The sequence below is a fragment of the Martes martes genome (genome assembly GCF_963455335.1).
Source record: "Martes martes genome assembly, chromosome: 3".
In the NCBI taxonomy this organism is placed as follows: domain Eukaryota; kingdom Metazoa; phylum Chordata; class Mammalia; order Carnivora; family Mustelidae; genus Martes; species Martes martes.
The window spans coordinates 97,588,299-97,607,850 of record NC_137890.1 but is presented as its reverse complement, the minus strand read 5'-3'; the positions used below and the strand labels follow the sequence as shown (position 1 = coordinate 97,607,850).

The 19,552-nt window shown below is 33.9% G+C and overlaps 1 protein-coding gene across 5 annotated transcripts in view; it reads left to right on the top strand.

Moving 5' to 3' along the window:
* The window catches only part of DPP10 (dipeptidyl peptidase like 10), a gene marked incomplete at both ends in the record, with an annotated part of 1,360,615 nt that overhangs the window by 884,883 nt on the left and 456,180 nt on the right, over positions 1 to 19,552 (top strand). For 4 of the 5 annotated variants that reach the window (XM_080799574.1, XM_080799572.1, XM_080799571.1 and 1 more), the window contains one exon: positions 7,649 to 7,744. The exons of the other annotated variant lie outside the window; for it this stretch is intronic. In XM_080799574.1, the coding sequence (XP_080655700.1) occupies positions 7,649 to 7,744 (96 nt within the window). The remainder of the gene's footprint in view (positions 1 to 7,648; positions 7,745 to 19,552) is intronic. 5 annotated transcript variants of the gene reach the window in all.

Sequence of the window (19,552 nt, the reverse complement as noted above, 5' to 3'; positions counted from 1 at the left end):
ATTTTCATTAAAAAAATCCACCTCTTATCATCCTTATTCTTAACTAATAAGGTACTGGGTAGCATATTTCTGGTTAGATTGCAGTTAAATATGAGATACCTCTCTGATGTCTGTGTGTGTGTGTGTATGTATACATACTATATCTGAAAACCTATAATAATTAATAACTGCTGGTAAAAGGCTAAGTATTTTTTAGCCAAATAAGACCCTACGACTATTGTTATAATTATGAAGAGCAGCACAAAAATCTAATAAGATGCATGGTATAACAAAAATCACAAGAGGAGAAGGGAAGAGAGGAGTTGGGGGTTGGGTAAAATAGGTGAAGTGGAGTGGGAGAAACAGGCTTCCAGTAATTTTATGAATAAGTCCTAGGAATAAAAACCACAACATAAGGAATGCAGTCAATGATATCGTAATGGGGATGTAAAGGGACAGATGGTAGCTACACTTGTGGTGAACATAGCTTATAATATATAAACTTGCCAATTCACTAAGTTATACATCTGAAACTTAGGTAACATTGTATGTCAACTGTACTAAAAAAATTGGAAACAGTAATCATTTGTTAAATGGTTATAAGATATAGAATCTTAGCTAAAATGTTCAGCTTTGGCAATATGAATTCAGTGACAGAACTGACATTAAATAATTCATTCCATGTTCTTTTTTCTGCTCTAATCTGTCTTTTAAGATCATAGACTGTTACTGGTATTTTTGTGCTTTCTTCCAGAAATCCATCCTGCTTTTAAATGGCCTTTTGAAATAAGTTGATTGCATAATCTTAGAAGAAAAAAGAAATTTCTTTAGTATTGAACTGAAGGAAAACTAATTTCTGACTTTCAGTTCTTCGTTTCTCTTTATAGAAACTAATTGTGTTACTTTTTATCTAGTTTACTCTTGACATCAGAGGTTCAGAAATATTTCTTAATTTAATTCCTATTTGAAATAATTTCCTGTTAAAACACTAATAAAAATATCTAATCAGCTAGTTAGAATTTCCCACAAGAAGTACAAAACCACTTCCCCTTCTGTTCGCGTGATTCTGTCCTCTCTCCTGATGCCCACTATACCACCACCTCCATTTCCCACTGCAATGCTTAAATCTCTATCTACTTTTACAGGAGGTTGTTACCTGTTTAGTGTTAGTGCAAGCTACTCTTCTAGCACATTTCTATTTTATTTTATTTCTATTTTAAACATTGGTGAATTTTTAAAATTCACTGAAATGATAATACACTTCCCACCCCTTCATATCTGATAGTCATGGCTAAATCCCAGACCTATTCAAAATATTTGTTGCTTGACATTTCTCAACCAGTCAACAGACCATAAAGTTTTGTTTTATTATCTAACAGCTGTGGCATTAGTTGCCTTCTTATTTTCCATCTTTTTTCCCCATTCTTTTCTTTCACTAGGATGTTGAAACACTATACAGAAGACTAAATGTCAAAGTGTTTGTCATTTGAGATCAGATACACAATCCCAAATTCTCTCTAATGTTTCTTAATTTATCACCAAGAAAACGAATAAAGGTTTGCTAATTCCCAGTTAAAGAATTGGTTCATAATGTACATTTGAAGAATGAGAGTACATATTATGGAAACAGGAAAAAAAAATAAAAAACACAAGATGTGTCCTGGTACAACCTGCACCTATTTCTTTTGTTTCTTTATTTTTTTAATTTTTAAAATTTTTATTATTTTGTTTTATTTTTTAGAGAGGGAGAGAAGGGCCAAAACCAAGGGTTGGAAGCTTAACCACCTGAGATCCCCAGGCACCCCAAGAGAGATGGATATTAAATAAGTAATATTTTGTTATATTAGGGAATAGATAGTGTTTCAGAATTTCCTCTTAGGAAGATTTGTAAGAAAGGTACTTTACATGAGGGGGGTCATCTCTTAAAATCATTTACACTCTGTTACCACTTTCCTTCTGACCTATCTTCTCTGCGTTCAGTGTGAATGAATTTGGGATGAATGGATGGTGTCCGTGAGTCTTTGTTGTTAAGTGTGGCCTTTGTGTTGAAATACAGAGAAAGTTGTTAAAGCTGTATCAACTAATAAGATTTCTCCAGATTAAAAAAAATTTTTTTTCCGGATGATTCTAGCATAAATTCAGTTCCTACGAAATGAGGTTCTAATGTGGTTTATATTTGCTGATGAGGCGTGACAGCGAATGCTTGAATGCTACTGAAGAGGTGAAATAGCACCCATCAGTGAGCAGAGGTTTAGTTTGGAATTTTCCTGACAGGTTACAGGCCATTTTCTTGAAGAAAACAAAGCAAAACAAAAAAGCCCTACTTCTTAGTGAGTGCTGTAAGAGAAAGACTATGGCAATGGGACTTTCTTGAGCAGGTTGAACCAGAAAGGAATGCTGATAAGATCTGAGGAGGGGATGCTGAAGAGCTGAATTTCGATTTGGAGAAGGGTTCTTGTGGCTAAAAGATAGCAAGAATATTCTTAAAATAACATATATAAAATTGTATATTGTCTTTTTTAAAAAGACCTAATTGATACAGTCTGAAAGAGGATGAGGAGAGAAAACTTAATTTGAGAGACATTGGAGTTTAATAAGTCAGAGAGATGCAGGTTCCCTTTCAGTCCTGCCTCTTACTAACCATGTAAACTTTGTCACATTTAATCTCACTGGTCCTCAGTTTTCCCTGTGGAATGAACATCACCCAATATGGTTGGGAGGGCATTTGGAAAATGGAAGATTAATTGCAAAGGATGAACACCCCAAAAGATTATGATGAGATTTGAAGAGACAGGAGATAGAGGAGAGAAGCCAGCTTTGGAGGGTATTAAATGAGAAGCTTAATCACTCATTATATATAGGCAGAAGAACTCTTTATTCCAGGACTGAAAAATTCAAGAGACCTTAGTGCCCAGGAGCTAAGACAAATTTAAAGAAAGGAATGAAGAAAGAAAGGGAAAAAGAAGGAAAAAAGAATGAAGTATATAGTTTGTTCTCTCAGTAATGATTGAAACCAAAGAAATTAATTCTTAAATGACATATATGTCTCTCTCTCTCTGATTATTGTTTAAAAGGAAGATGAATTATGATAATTTGAATTACTTTGATGGGTTGATTTTATTTTTTTATTTTTTTAAGATTTTATTTATTTATTTGACAGACAGAGATCACAAGTAGGCAGAGAGAAAGGGAAGCAGGCTCCCTGCTGAGCAGAGAGCCCGATGTGGGGCTCCATCCCAGAACCCTGAGATCATGACCTGAGCTGAAGGCAGAGGCTTTAACCCACTGAGCCACCCAGGCGCCCCTTGATGGGTTGATTTTAAAATCAATTCCAGGTAAATTGGAGTTAAAAGAAAAAAATCTTCTTTTTAAATATATTAAATTATGGCAAATTACAGGGAAATTCAAAAATATTTAAATATTAAAATGGTAACTGATTAGAATGATGCAAAATGAAAAATGGATCATGTCATTTTGTTCATCAACACAGATCTAAACAAGTAAAGATTTTGCAATTAATCTAGCAGTATAAAATAGTAATAATTCACTTGACCAATTAGGCTTTGTTATAAAGATAGAAGTTGGCTGGAAATAGAAAGTTTCATTTATACAGTTTTTATAGCAATACATTAAAGGAAGAAAAATATGTTTGTATGAAAGAGGCTGAAGTTGCATGATATAGTAATAATTTCAAATAAAAAATCTGACATAGAAATAAAAATATTTTCCATGAATGATAGATATTCCTTACCAAAATTCTAGAGAAAAAATATATTATTCTATAATGAAATATTGAAGATGCTGCCATTGTAGAAAAAAGGACAGGTGTGTCATTACCACCATTATTATTCAACATTGTTTCTGGCACTCAGCATAATGGAATAATTCACTAAAATGAAATAAATGCTTTTTAATAAATGGTGCTAGAGCAATTGGGCATCCAGTAGGAGAAAATTTAAATGAAATATGAATCTCAAATGATCCTCAAACCATATTCAAAAAGTAACTCAAAATGCATCAGGGACTTACATACAAAATATAGAACTATCACCCTGTTAGAAAAAAAAAAAAAGGAGAAAATCTTCAAGATCTCAGAGTAGGTAAAGAGTTTTTGGTCTTGACAGCAAAAACATGTTTTATAAAAGGAAAAATTGATGAACTAGATCACAATGGTTTTGAAAACTTTTTATCTGGAAAAGTCCTTTTTAAGAGGATGAACAGACAAGATAGAGACTTGGAAGAAGTATTTGAAATTGAATATCTGGCAAATGATTTGTATCTAGAATAAAGAACTTTCTAATTCAACTGGTAAACCAACAAACACAAACAAAAGTAATCCAATTAGATATGGGCAAATGGCATGAATAGACATTTCACTGAAGGAAATATACTGTTTACAAATATTCACATTAAAAGATTTTTATTAGCTATTTGGGAAATGCAGATTATAACCACAGTGTGAAAAAAGACCCATTTCCAAAGGTTGCATGTTGTATTATCCTTTCTACATAGTATAACAAATAACAAAATTACAAGATGGAAATAACAAAATTACAGAGATGGAAAATAGATCAGTGTTTGCCAATGGCTGCAGAGGGAGACTATGGTAATAAAAGTGCAGTTCTGTCCTGGTGACACAGCTCTTCTGTATCTTGACAGTTGCTCATCATACATAATAAAATTGCATAGAACCAGACACACCCACACACACATACACGGAAGAGTATATGTAAAATTGAAATCTGAATAGCTTTGTATAAATATCAATTTCTTTTTGTGATATTGATTATGCAAGATGTTGCATATATTTAAGAAAAACTGAAGTATATAAAGGATTTTCTTTCTGTATTATTTTGTACAACTGTATGTGAATCTGCGAAAACCTTTTATATCTATAATATATAATATTGAAAAACCTTATATATCTAGAATATATAATATTGAGGAATGATAAGTATTCTGTTCATGATAATAGTAAACTATATATAATTAGGACTAAATATAATAGGAAAAGTAGAGGATCTATATGAAAAACAGAAGATGTGATCTAATAAATGTACAAAATGTGAGTGATATAAGTAGTTCTGAGTGAAAACCTTTAATATTACTAAATGATTAAAGTTTTTCAATTCAGTTTGCATATGCAGTGTAATTTTAATAAGATTCTCCATTTGATAGGTTAAAATATGATTTTAAAGCCCATATAAAGGAAGATATGTTTGAGAATTATTGATACATAATTTGAAATATTACTTGAAAATAAGATTTGATATGGTATACTTGCCTTATAAGATATTTGCCTTATAAGATATTTCTTATATTAACGTTTATAGCTATATCTGCATTATAAAAGATGTAGTAATAAAATATGTGTAAAATCTGTATAATAAAAGATACAGTAGACAAAATATGCCGAATTTACCTAGGAACAACAACAAAATCTTTGTAAGAAAAAAAAACACACACGCATACACACACACACACACACCCCCACATACAATCATGGGGCTTTTTTTCTTTTTAAAATATTTTTAAGATTTTATTTATTTGAGAGAGAGAGAGCTGGGGTAGGAGCAGAGGGAGAAAGAGAGACTAAGAATCTCAAGCGGACTCTGCTAACCTTGGAGCCCAATGCAAGGCTTAGTCTCGCAACACTGAGGTCATGACCTGAGCCGAAATCGAGAGTCAGGTGCTTAATGGACTGAGCCACCCAGGTGCCCTGGTTTAGATAAGTGTGTAATTACATGTATCTACCATTATAGATCATACAGTGTAGATTTATTCATTTAGAAATCATCTGTGCCCCACCTGTTTCCTTCCCCACTCTGCCCCACAACCTCTGGCAAACACTCATCTATTTTTAGTGTCTCCATAGTTTCCATTTTTTCAGAATATTACATAGTTGAAATCATATAGTGTATAATCTTTTCGAATTGTCTTCTTTTACCTAGTTGTGGGCATTTGAGTTTCCTCCATATGTTGTCATAGTTGATGGCTCATTTTTTATCACTACATAATATTCTGTTATCTGGATATATCATAGTTTGTTTATTGATTCACCTCCTGAGGGACATCTTGGTTCCTTCTAAGTTTTGGCAGTTATGAGTGAATTTCATACCCACAGTTTTGTGTGGACATAGGTTTTCAGCTCATCTGGGTAAATACCACAAAGCACAAATGCTGGATTGTGTATTTAGTTTTGTGAGAAACCACTTACTTGTCTTCCAAAGTAGCTTTAACACTTTGTATTCCCTCCAGCAACAGATGAGAGTTCGTCATTTTATTTATGACTGAGGCCTTCTCTGATGCCTTTTGCAAGACATTTCCCTTCATTTCTTTGAACTTCTGCAATACTCTGTATCCTCATTCTGACATTTAGCATTTTCTCTTTTGTTTTGCAAGTGCGAATCCCTCAGGACAGATCCTAGATATGTCTCCAGGAACTTAAGACTTCATTTAAAATTTTGAAAATTAAAGGTCCAGTATTTGTTGAATGAATAAACAAAGTTCCAATTTTGATGTGTTGGAATCTCAAATGGAGCATTTTGTTTTAAAAATCCATATATGATCACAATGTCCTCTCCTAGCCTTGGGATCATACTGTTCTCACTATCACCAGTAGTAGTAGTTTTGTTTTGTTTTGTTTTGTTTTCCAGTTGTTTCTTAGCAGTTATTTTGTGGGTTAAATACGTGGTTGATTCATGTCAGAGGAAATTGCATTTGAAGTTATCGATTCTTTACCCCAGCTTTTCAGCTGGAAGAAACAAAGCTCTCACTGCAATAAGTGCTGAACCTTTAAAAAACAATATCTAATGAGGTTAGTATATATATTTGACATTTTATTTTCAGCCAGAGTGAAGGTCACTGCTGAAAGGTAACAAAGATGATTTTATACAGTAAGTAAAAAATGCTATTGAAAAGAAAATGATATACTTCTAACTTTCTATAGCCTCTTATATCAAAAACATGTTTATTATGCTGGATTTTGGTACTTCAACCATATTATCTTCCCATTTCTTAGACTCTTGAACTAAAAAGGTGAGTTTAAATACTTTTTATGTCAGGAGCTCATATAAACCTATACTTTTTATTAATATTCTGGAATTGTATTATTTTAATTTTTGTGTTTAACTTCTGAATCTATTTAGTATTTGTTTGGTGGTAATTATTTGGTGAAACTTGGTATTCATTCTGTTATTTGGTGAACTTCCTTCTGAGTTGGGAAGTTTTCCTTATTGTTTATATCAAGGACCCTCAACTCTCTCATCTTTGGTGTTTACAATGAAAATACAAATTTAGCTTTAGGAGAATATGTCAAAGTCGTTTTAGAAAGTAATAAGCTGGATTATGATTAAACCCTAAAAAATGTGTGGGTACAATGCAAAACAGGAACTCTTAACTTCTTTTATATTATATCACTACCTAACAAGGGATCGGTCTATTAAATTTGTGCTAGATGAAGACATATATAATATTTAAAATAACTTAATATTTTGAAAAACTTCATGAAAAGAAAAGCTTCAAATGCCAAAGTCCATATGAAGATAACTACTTTATATTGTCCTCTAGTTAACATATCCTTGTAACAAAATAGTCCAATTTTTAGAATTCATTAGTTTTAAAAATTAACATGAGATAAGTGTCTAATCTAAGATTTATTTCATTTTAGATGAACTCACAAATTCATCAGAAACTAGATTGTCTTTAGAAGACCTCTTCAGGAGAGACTTTGTGCTTCATGACCCAGAAGCTCGGTGGATCAATGGTATGTGCTCCATTTATTTTGAATTTCATGTCATTAAAATTAAAGTAAATAAAGTGAATAATGGTATTTTTAATTAAAATGGTATTTTAATCAGTGATTACATATACCGATACACTACTTAATCAGAAATTAATACCTTGGCTCTTGTGAGAGAAAACCAGTTCCTAAGATAGGTCATCAATCAAATTATTCTCCAAGTTTTAGATTGACTGTTCTGTCTCTGCTGTTCTTCACGATCACTAGTTCTGTGGCTTTTCAAGCATATGTTAAATCTTAACATTTCTCTGGGTCATTCTTATTGGTGTAGAAGTCTAGATTTGGGGAGACTGTATATGTAAGTGCTTCAAATTTGGCAGTTGGATTAGTTTTCTTTTCTCCCTTTGTGGCTTTTGTTTTTAAGCTTCAGTGCCACTGTCCAGGGAGAATCTTTGCAAAGTTGAAATCTTTAGATATGGATTGGAAATACACTGAACTACTTTGTCCTTTTCCAGCAAAAACACTGCCTCAGTTTCCCTTAGGTTATTTCTGATTTTATCATTATCAGAAGTTTTAAAAAAGCATTTGGATAAAAAAAGAAACAACCAAAAATAAAAGCTACCGGATGGCTCCATGGACTTTGGTTTAACTTAATGAAAGGTAATAGGAGAAGTTACTGGATAATCTAATCATAAGAAATGTGTCTGTAAAAAGGAAGTCATGTTTCCATTCCTTGACGATTCCAGTTTGCCTTCCCATACGAATCACTGTTGTTAGATAGCTGTTAATCTTTGCCCTTCACTTTATTTAGACATAATAACTTTGCTTGTTTGCAAGGCATAGAGTAGATTATTTGTATGACAGATAAAAAGGATCTTTGCCTTTTTATGTAATAAAGATCATCTCACATCCAGTCCATCTTTCTTCTCTAATATTCTAATTAAGTGCATTTATGCCTGCAAATCAAATGATAATTTGTGGAAACTATAAAAAGAATGTAACTTAGTTTGTGAGGGCAGAGGCCAAATCATACTTGTTTACCTAGCACTGATACAGTTCTTGGAGATCAGCAGGCACTCAAGATTTGAATAAATGAATGAATGTATTTAATTGAAATCCAGTATTATTTTTAGGCAAACTCAAGTTTCAGTTAAAATTGTTGGAAGAGGAGTGTGTATCATGGGGATGGTATTATAAATACAGAAAACAAGACAGTGTTTTATTTATTTCTTTGTAAATTTTTATTTTGAATTATTCATAAATTTGGGACTTGCCATCCTGTTGCCTTGCACTGTGATTACTTTAGATGTACCCTATGTTTAGTTCAGAAGAGCACTATGACTAAGGAGGGCTGATAAAGAGGTACATCATTAACATTAGGTGGATCTCTCACAAATCCTTCCCCGGCTTTTAATTTTAAAATTATCTTCGTACTTGCTAGCGTTTCTATTTTCTATTAAAGGAGATGGCATAAAAATTGTGGAAAAAATCAGGAGTCATTAGATTTGAATTGGTCAGGAACATTCTGTTTTATTTACCATGATTTTGGCCAAACTGTAGAAATTTGTGTAGTCTTTGACTTTGGAAAGCAATAAAAAATGATGGGCTTCATCACCCTTCTCAGGCGAGCTTGGACTATTCAAAGAGGCATTTACTCCTGTGTATAACTGACACTTTCATATTGAAATGCCAAAAGCCTGTACAGATACTTATGGTGAACTACTTGCTAAATTAAGCCACATTTCAATATCTAGGACACACATTCCACTTTAACCCTTTGCAGGATACCAACATAATGTATTTGCGGTTAATCATTTTCATCACTTTTTTCAACATTTCTTTTCCAATCATTGGTAAACCCGATGTTGAGAAAATATCCTCGGACAAAGCTAGAGTATTGCTATTAAACTCTAAGTAAAACCTAACACCTAAAATATTTATGAAATGATTTGGCCTAAGAAGAATCTTTGAAACGAGGTTAAACACAATTTAAGCTTTCAGACGCATGCCGTCCTTACAAATACCACTGAAGAAACGGACTCACTGTTAGTGGATTATGTGCACTGGCTTGCTTTTCAAGTAGAGGAGTAGATTTGTGTTTGTTCATTTCTCTTATCCAACTCAGATCTGCTTTCTGGCAATCATTAGATATGTGGCCTATTTACATATTCCTCACATAGCCAGAAAATACAGTGGGAACTATGTGGATAAAATGTGTGACCTTGGCCTCATTATCACAGATTATATCTAAGGGTGAAATGTCATCTTTTTCTTTATGAGATGTCTCACTAGGTCATCTTTATATAAGTGGCTTGAAAGAGTCAAAGCTGAGCTCATTTGGAAGCTTCATTTAATTCTTGGAGGTCACCTAGGAACACTTAATGCATTACTGGTCAAGGAGAAGGAGGGAGTCGACATGGCCCTGGCAAGTCTAGGATGTAGTGCAGTAATGTCGTTCATTATGCTGTTTCTCAACTAATATATCTGTGAATGTCATTGCAGCCTTGGATGGGTGCTCATGTTCATGGTTAGCTTAACAACTGCCTTCCCCCAAATCTGCTCATATCCTTGAAATCTCCATTTTTATAGCATCATCTTCCTAGTTATGTCACCTTGAAACCTGGAAATCCATCTTCGGTAACATTATTCATCTCCCCACATACATTTGATGATCAATCAATCATCAAAGAAAGACCCAACATTAATTGGGGGCCTTATGTGTTCGGTTTTGTGTGAGATGCTTTTTATCCATATTTTGCGAATAGCATGTAAAGTTAAAATTATCAACCCCAGAAAACTGAGACTTCAGCAAAAAAATGTATCCAAAAACACAGCTGATAAGAGATGGACCCTGATTTACCGACTTTGTGACTATGTTTAAGTATAAAACTTACCCTCTTTCGTTGTTCAACTCTGAGATGTTGTTCCCAGCCTCTAACACATGTGCCAGCTACTTTAATAATCTCATTGTTTTAGATTTCATTGCTATTAATCCTTTCATCTTTAGTATTACAGGAATGTCCTTTCCCTGGGTATATCCATATAATGTTAACTTAAGTGGTCACTAAAGGAAATATATATCAATGCCTTTATTAACACGTTCGTGTTATAAAAAGTGAACAAAGAGGTCTTCAAAACAGTGTTTATGGCATGTGACATCACACTATTTGTATTGTGTACCAGTGAATATGTCCAGATGGCTGGATTTTGGCCTGTTGTTGTTGTTGTTGTTGTTTTGTTTTTTGGTCTTCTGCCATTACATTTTTTTTTCTAAATTTTCTCTAACAAAGTAGATGCCTATGTGATTTTTATAACTAAGTAGGAAAAGCAGTGCCCTCCCCTTTCTTCAGTCACATGGGTCTCCAACCAATCCCTCCATCAGTCTCCTGTCAAATACAACTTTATAAAGCCCCGCTGAAAACTGCTAATGCACTTTTCAAAACACCATCAAAGGAACCCCTTTGCCAGTTGAATAAATTTCAGTCTTCCCTTTGTAGCAAGACTCTCAGAATTAAGCTCAGCCTCTTTCCTATTAGTCAGCTTTACATCGTATTTTAGGCACATTGAACTTCTTGATGTTCTTTGTAAGCTCAGAAGCTTTCTTGACTCTGTGCCTTCACCCATGCGATTTTCTCCCTCTGGAATCCCTTCCTCAGTAGGAAAGCCCGGATGTTATCCAGCTTGAAACCTGATGCCCAGGTACAAAGTCAGTGACTATTTGTCCTACCAGCTGTAAGGAATGTTATCTTCCTCTAAACCCTCAAGTTTGACTCTCCCATATAGAAATTTATACCTCAATTATAATTTTAATATACCTAATCTCCTCTAAGAAAGTGCTTCTAAAACTGTTGTGAAAGATCACTATTTTTAAATTTAATTCATTTTTTTTCCCCTTTGACCCTTGAACAGCACAGGGTTAGAGGCACCAACCATCCTGCACAGTTGAAAATTCGTATATAACTTCTGACTCCCCAGAGACTTATTTACTAATAGCTTCCTATTGGCTGGAAGCCTTTCTGATAACATATACCATTGATTGATATGTATTTTATATATTATACCTGTTATACTGTATTTATATAAACTGATCTAGAATTTAAGAACCACAGTAAACAAACAAAGGGAAAAATTAAGATAGACAAGACAAGAAACAGACTCTTAACTACAGAGAACAAACTGATGGTTATCAGAGGGGAGGGGGTGAGGGAATGGGTTAAACAGGTGACTGGGGATTAAGGACTGCGCTTGTCATGATGAGTGCAGAGTGATGTATGGAACTGTTAAATTACTATACTTTATATCTGAAAATAATACTACACTGTATGTTACCAATCTGGAATTAAAATAGAAACTTAGATTAAAAAATTAAAAATAAAAAAATGGCAAATGGAAAAATAAACAAGAGAAAAGAAAATACTCTTTTTTTAAAGATTTTATTTATTTATTTGCAGATATTACTTCTCGGCCTTTTGGCTAAGATCAAGTGTATTTATTTGACAGACAGAGATCACAAGTAGGCAGAAAGGCAGGCAGAGAGAGGGGGAAGCAGGCTCCCTGCTGAGCAGAGAGCCCTATGCCTGGCTCCATCCCAGGACCCTGGGATCATGACCTGAGCCAAAGGCAGAAGCTTAACCCACTGAGCCACCCAGGCACCCCGAGAAAAGAAAATATTCTTAAGAAAATCATAAGGAGGGGCGCCTGGGTGGCTCGGTGGGTTAAAGCCTCTGCCTCCGGCTCGGGTCGTGATCTCAGGGTCCTGGGATGGAGCCAGGCATAGGGCTCTCTGCTCAGCAGGGAGCCTGCTTCCTCCTCTCTCTGCCTGCCATTCTGCCTACTTGTGATCTCTGTCAAATAAATAAATAAATAACAAATCTTAAAAAAAAAAATCATAAGGAAGAGAAAAAATACTTACTGTACTGTAATGTACCAAAAATCTGCATATAAATGGAGCCACATAATTCAAATCTATGTTGTTCAGTATCATTTCCATTTTAGCATGAATCAATACTTTTGAAAAGTACAATAAATGTAAGTGAAAAAAAGGTAACTAGATATTCAAATACAACCTCAAATTTCATCTTACTGCAATCAAGTGTTCTAAAATTATATTTCAAAAATATAATAAGTACAAACATAATATTGGACTTAAAGAAGGAATTTCAAATATTACTTTGGAAGAGTATATACAGGAAATTAATAGAGAGTATTACTGTTACACCTCTAACTTTTTGTTATTCCTAAATCAGAATTAAATATTAAGAGAGTAATTATTCATATTAAATGCCTCTTCTCATATTTTGAAGAGGCACTGGCATATCACAATTTAAAGTTTTAATGTAATAAATTAGCTTGCTTCCTTCTTTTTAAATTAAATAACCTAGGTTAGACTGATGACAGCACTGCTCATCGAGGACAACCTTTATCTCGATTATTTCTGTTTTTTGTTTTAATAATATTCATGTAGAAGAGAAATCGGTCTCCAAAATGAGGATCATAATAATGGAAAGCAAAGACTTTAAAGCAATTTTGGTGATCTCGCATATTCATTTTGAGCTTTTACCCATAACGAATCATGAGATAACTTGGTAACTTCCACTCTTTACCACTAACCAGTTTCAAAATTTATCCTGCATAGTATAGATCATTTAAATCATCTTTTGTTAAAAGTAGATCTTGGATTTTAAATACATCTGGGTTATAATTGACAAACTAATGTTAAATTATAGCATCAGGTCATGAGATTCTGTTGTGTACAGCTAGTCTGTTACTGGCTCACCCACTAGTTCAGCTGCTCAGTGAGATTAGTCCACTTATGCATTTGGACTTGCAGTGACGTGAAATTGCTTCCAGATTTTCTAAATGTGTACTCTCAATTAAACTTGTCCCATTGTTGACCAGTGACCAATACTTTGCCAGCTGGCTGTAGTTTGCCAACATCAGCTCAGAGAGACAGAAAGCCCTGGGGAATGGAACCTGCATCATGCTCATGTTTGAGTCACCCCAGGAATTAGAACCCTGCCTAGACTCATCTCCTACTCAGTAAGTGGTTTAGTTAGCATAATGGGACACACCACTATATTTTCCTATATATGGGTGGACCCTTGATCCACAAACAGTAGAGGATTCATTTCAGTTCCTTTTCTCATGATGTGCATAGATTTTTCTCTGTTCTATACAAATCTGTCCTTCCCAGTGTCCAACCAGCATGTGAGCTGTAGCACATTTTTTTTTTTTTTTTTTGAAAAATGGCTAGTTGGGATAAACAATAATGTCTGAGGCTCTGGATTTAATCATGACTTTATTGGACAGTGTTGGCACCATTCAGCTCATCTCCCAAGGTAATATCCAAAATCAGATATGTAAACCTGCTACCTTTTTTTTTTTTAAGATTTTATTTATTTATTTGACAGAGATCACAAGTAGGCAGAGAGGCAGGCAGAGAGAGAGAGGAGGAAGCAGGCTCCCTGCTTAGCAGAGAGCCCGATGTGGGGCTCGATCCCAGGACCCTGAGATCATGACCTGAGCCGAAGGCAGAGGCTTAACCTACTGAGCCACCCAGGCACCCCGAACCTGCTACCTTTTAAATGATGTGTGACAAAGTGACATATTAATATAGGAAAGTCACTAAAGTGAGACAAACCTGGGTCTCTCAACAATTTTTAAAGCCTACTGATGTTTGTATTTTGTTTTACTTTGTTTTCATTTAAACTGGGGGTAATAGTTCCTATATGTAGAAGCATAGCAAAAATTAAATAAGCAAACTATGTAAAAAGCAAAGATAACAAAGGTAAAGGCAAAATAAAAAAGGTAAGAAAATATGTAAGTAAAAAGGGAAGGTGTGAAGCCTTCCAGATCTTCAAATGGTCAGGATCCTGATAACCACTTTTAGAGATGCTGTTAATACCTAATATTTCTTTGTAAATAGCCCTCTCATCCTGATGAACAGAATCTGGGATATTGAATAGAAAGTGAAAAACCATGGTTGTTTTCTTCATGATAAATAAAGCAAATTATGGAAATAATATTGATAATATTTATAATAAGAGAACTCATAATTGGGGGAATCTAACACATGAATCTTGTTTGTTATTTTTTGTTTGGCACTATTTTATCATGCTAGAATTTTTGTCTATCCATTCACTGTGTTGCAGAAGCTTTTGGATTTTTTTGTGCATAGGGAGCTAATTACGGTGCTGACAGCATTCTCACTCCCAGCCCTCCCTGTCAGAATTTTAACTCTTTTGTCTTACTTTTTATTCTTTTAAAAAAAATTATAACCATCAATCAGGGTGATAATAAAAAATGGTAAAATTGAACTCATGACTCTGAGGTTTGGGGGGATGATTTATATTTTTATTCTAATACATAAGGACAAAATAACATATAGTACATGTGCAAAAGTAGGTATATGGTTAGGTAATTTATCTTCATCTAGTTTTCCATCTGTTTAATGGAAAATTATACAGCTATTAAAACTGATCTTATGGAAAAAAAACTGATGACATTAGAACAGCTCAGAATAAAATGTTAAGTGAAAATTGCTGAATATAGAATTACAGTCATATAGAATTATATACCAGTACATTCACATACATGTACATATGTAGATGCAAAGAACATGATATCAAAATTAAATATGTTAATGTATTAAGTCACTCTGATGGAGTGATTATGAGTTACTGTTCTTAATTTTTTCTCCTTTTTTGTCTGTTTTCAAAATATGTAATAAATATGTTCTTACTTCTCTTACATGTAAAGAATTATTAAAATTCTTATTAAAATGTAAGTACTTTCAGCTCACTAAATATTTATTTTGTCACTATTCACAGTAATTGTTTATTATTTGGAAATGAGTTAGAGGGCTCTTGGGTGGCTCAGCAGGTTAAGCATCAGACTCTTGGTTTTGGCTCAGGTCATGATCGCTGTCATGGGATCAAGTCCTACTTCAGATTCTCCTTCTCCCTCTGCCTCTTGCTCGTGCTCTCTCTCTCAAATAAATAAATAAAATCTTAAAAAAATACATTAAGAAAGCAAGTTAGAGATGTAACCTAAAATGATGAATGCCCAGGATGTCTGACAGGCACTGGGGGAGTGTGGAGCCCTTAAAGATGTGAAGGGGGACACTAGGAGCACCGTCGGTAGACCTGCAACATGGGGATGAGAGACGGACAGTGTTTCTTTTGCCCCAAGACCAACATGAGAGAGAGAAGTACAGAGAGAAGCATAGGGTTGTTACTGAGCCTGGGAAAAGAGGAATGTTCTCAGCAGAGCTGGACTGTCTTTTTTGTTTTTAATTTTTTATTTGATTATAGCTGACACGCAATGTTACATTAGTTTCAGGTGTACGACACGGTGATTTGACAAGTCTGTATGTTATGCTCTGCTCACACAAATGCAGCTGCCATTTGTCACCATATAACACTATTGCAATATCAATGACATATTCATAATGCTGTGCTTTTCATTCCTGTGACATGCTTCCTGTAACTGAAAGCTCACATCTCCACTCCCCTTCACTTTTTTTCCCCACACACTCCCTCCCTTCTTGCAGCCCTCAGTTCTCTGTATTTTCAGGTCTTATTCTGCCTTTTGTTTGTTTGTTATTCATTTGGGGGGGGGGGTTATTTATTTATTTATTTTTGATCCCACGTATGATTTCAGTCAAGCAGAATCCAACTTGCACTATCTTAAGGGGTGCTGGTTCTTTTATTAGCAGTTTTACTCCCTATTTCTAAGAGACTGGGACAGAATATTCCTTGTATTTTACTGATGTTCTTTTTTCTCTCTGTAATAAAAACATATAAAGGGCTATTAAAATTATGACATCCCTAGTTCCTGATTCATAGCTCAGATAATTGAAAAATTAGGTTAAAATATAATTAATTATTATCCTTTTAGAGTAATGTATGTCAAAAAGTATTACTATCAAGAGTAGATCATTTCCTGCCAAAATTAAAGAAGTACTTAGAAAAATATACCATTAAAACATATTTTCTTATCTCTAAATTACCAAAAATATTTATCACTGTATGATTTAAATGTCATAGCGTACTTTTAACCAAAGTTTAAATTACCCTACATTAAAGTACTTGAAGTCAAAATATTTGCTATAAAAAAAAAATACTATGTCAACCTTATATACTAGCTACAAGTATTCAGATTTTGGTTTGAAATTTAAGTCTAAATATTTTTTAAGGAAATATTTTAAAATTCCAGCTTGTCTTAAAATGACATAATTTATACTAAACACCAAGAGAGAGACTGGGATGAGCATTTATCCACAAAATCCAGTGTTAACATTTTAGGGGGAAAATTTTTTTGGAAAGACAATATTTCTGTGTTTTAGAAATACAATGATTACTTTAGAGAATTTAAAAGGAGTTGGAAGGAGAAACCAGACTTTAGATTGAGTACTATGTTTGGATTCATAAAAACGGGGGAAAAGTCTGAGTGAGATGAAACAGTTATGTTTAAAGTTCATGAACAAGCATTACTGAGTTTCATGTATATGCTCTGCACAGGTTTTTGTCTGTTTCAAGTGGGATCTGTGGACATTTAAAAGGTTTGTGGTAAAATAAATAGTAGTTCTCACAGTCATGGGGCATTTCATACAATTGTGGTTAGTCTTGGCTTTGTAGGCCCAGAGACTGAGCTTGTCAACAAAAATGTTGACTAATGGACACTTTTGATGTTGGCATCTATCTTTCCAGTAATTTTTCCATCTGTCCTCTTTTACATTAAAGACCTACTCATGGAGCATAGCCAACAATTCTTACAGATACACGGGCATAAAGATGAATAAATATGGTTCTTTTACCCTAGGAAATTATTAAATTATTAAAGTTCTTTCCCCATTGTGTATAGTGTCTTCTATGATAACTAGGGTTTAAAGAAATGAAATTAGTCATCAAAGTCTGTGATCAGGCAGAAAGGAGAGATAATGAGCATTATGAGAAATACTCAGTACAGATTATGATGAGGTTTGACTAACTTTTTTCCCCCCAAATTTAAAACACTTGTCCAAGTCCCACACCTCTCTCTCAGGTATGATGGACGAAAAACACTAGCACATTTTGGGTTTTGAACATTTTTTTGTTCTCTTTGCATCCACTTTTTTTTTCCTAAACAGGATATTTATTTGTTTGTTTGTTTGTTTGTTGTGTCATTAGTAGATCACTTTTTAAAATTTAATTTAATTTTTTCGGTGTTCCAAGATTCATTGTTTATGCACCACACCCAGTGCTCAATGGAGTACATACCCTCCTTAAACCCACCACCAGGCTCACCCATCCCCTCAACTCCCTTCCCTCCAATACCCTGAGTTTGTTTCCACTTTATTTGATATAGTCTTCACTTAAATGTGTTAACAGTATGCTAATACATACCTGTGCCACTGACAAGGCTGCAAGAATTGAAATATAATTAAGTTACCTAGAGGATTTAGAAACTATGTGAAAATTCAGTGATAAGTTACTGGATTATTATTTTAAAAAGCATACAAAATGGAAGTAAGAGATTGGTTTAACTTAGTAATTGGAATGGTCTTTCTGGAAGAGATGAAGTTCAGTGTCCATGTAGTGGGCAGATGAGCATAAAAATGAGAGGACATCACTGGGAGAACAAGGCTGTGTTGTGACAGCATCATTAAAATTACCATAGTATGTAGGATTAATCAACAGTAGTGCTGTGTGTGTACGTGTCTGTGTGTGTGTGCGCAGTGTCCTTAAAATTAATGGTGAAAACATCGATCACTTCAATATTGGCATAGAATCAAATACTTGCACTGTCATTTCACTGTACTTGTTATATTTTAATTAACTTTACTCTTTTATTAGATCATCATTTTGAAACAGAAGAATTTGAAGTTGCTCTGATGATTATCAGCTATTTTATTTTCCTTAGAATTAAGATTGGAGATGTTGGTAACAGGAACCTAGTAAGTTTATAGTATATCAGAATTTACATTTACTTTTCTACTTTTCTAGGATATCTCCACATGTAACTCATTTGCATTTCTTTGAAAAACTTTCTTTGGCAGTCAGAGTGGACATCAATTTTTTGTCATAGATGAGTAAATGTAGACAGAGGTTTTCTTCACTTCTTCGCAATTCAAAATCAGTGATGAGCCCTGGCTGGAACGTACTCTTCATGTGCAATGTTGGGTAGGATACATTGAAGTAGAAAAAAATGTTTCATGTAATTTTTTTTGCTTTTAAATTAACATTTATTAACATTTATTAATGTTTATATATTTAAAAAAAACACATCAAAGCTTAAGGAAAAGTGTATTAAGGGAAAGACCTAATAATAAGTAAAGATTTCCTTTGACTCATATCTGACTGAATTTGAGAAGAATTTTTAGGTAATTTTGAGAAAATGTAATCGTTTCACATCATTGATTGTAACTGACAAAAAAGAAGTCTTGCAGCAAACCATAAGAACTTAGATTTACATGTTAACCTTTGTATTCACCTTGCTTTCCTTGAGCCGCGTTTTCTGCCTTTGTGTGTGTATGTATGTGTGTGAGTGCACACATGCATTTCTTTCTAAGGCTGCTTTTACTTAATCAGCGTGGTCATGTAGTCAGTTTGGATGGGCCATTGAGATGGTTACATAGAGCACAATCAACTGTTCCATTATTTTGTATTGAATAAACAAGTATTAACATGAAGATACATTTCAGAATGTAGTGAGAAGTGAGAAGAATTGGAAGAGATAAAATATTGGTTATTTTAGTGAGAAGAATTGCTAGAGATAAAATATTGGTTATCATTAAGTGGCTAATATTCTGTATGGCAAGTCATTTCAAGCATAAACATTGAATCAACTGAA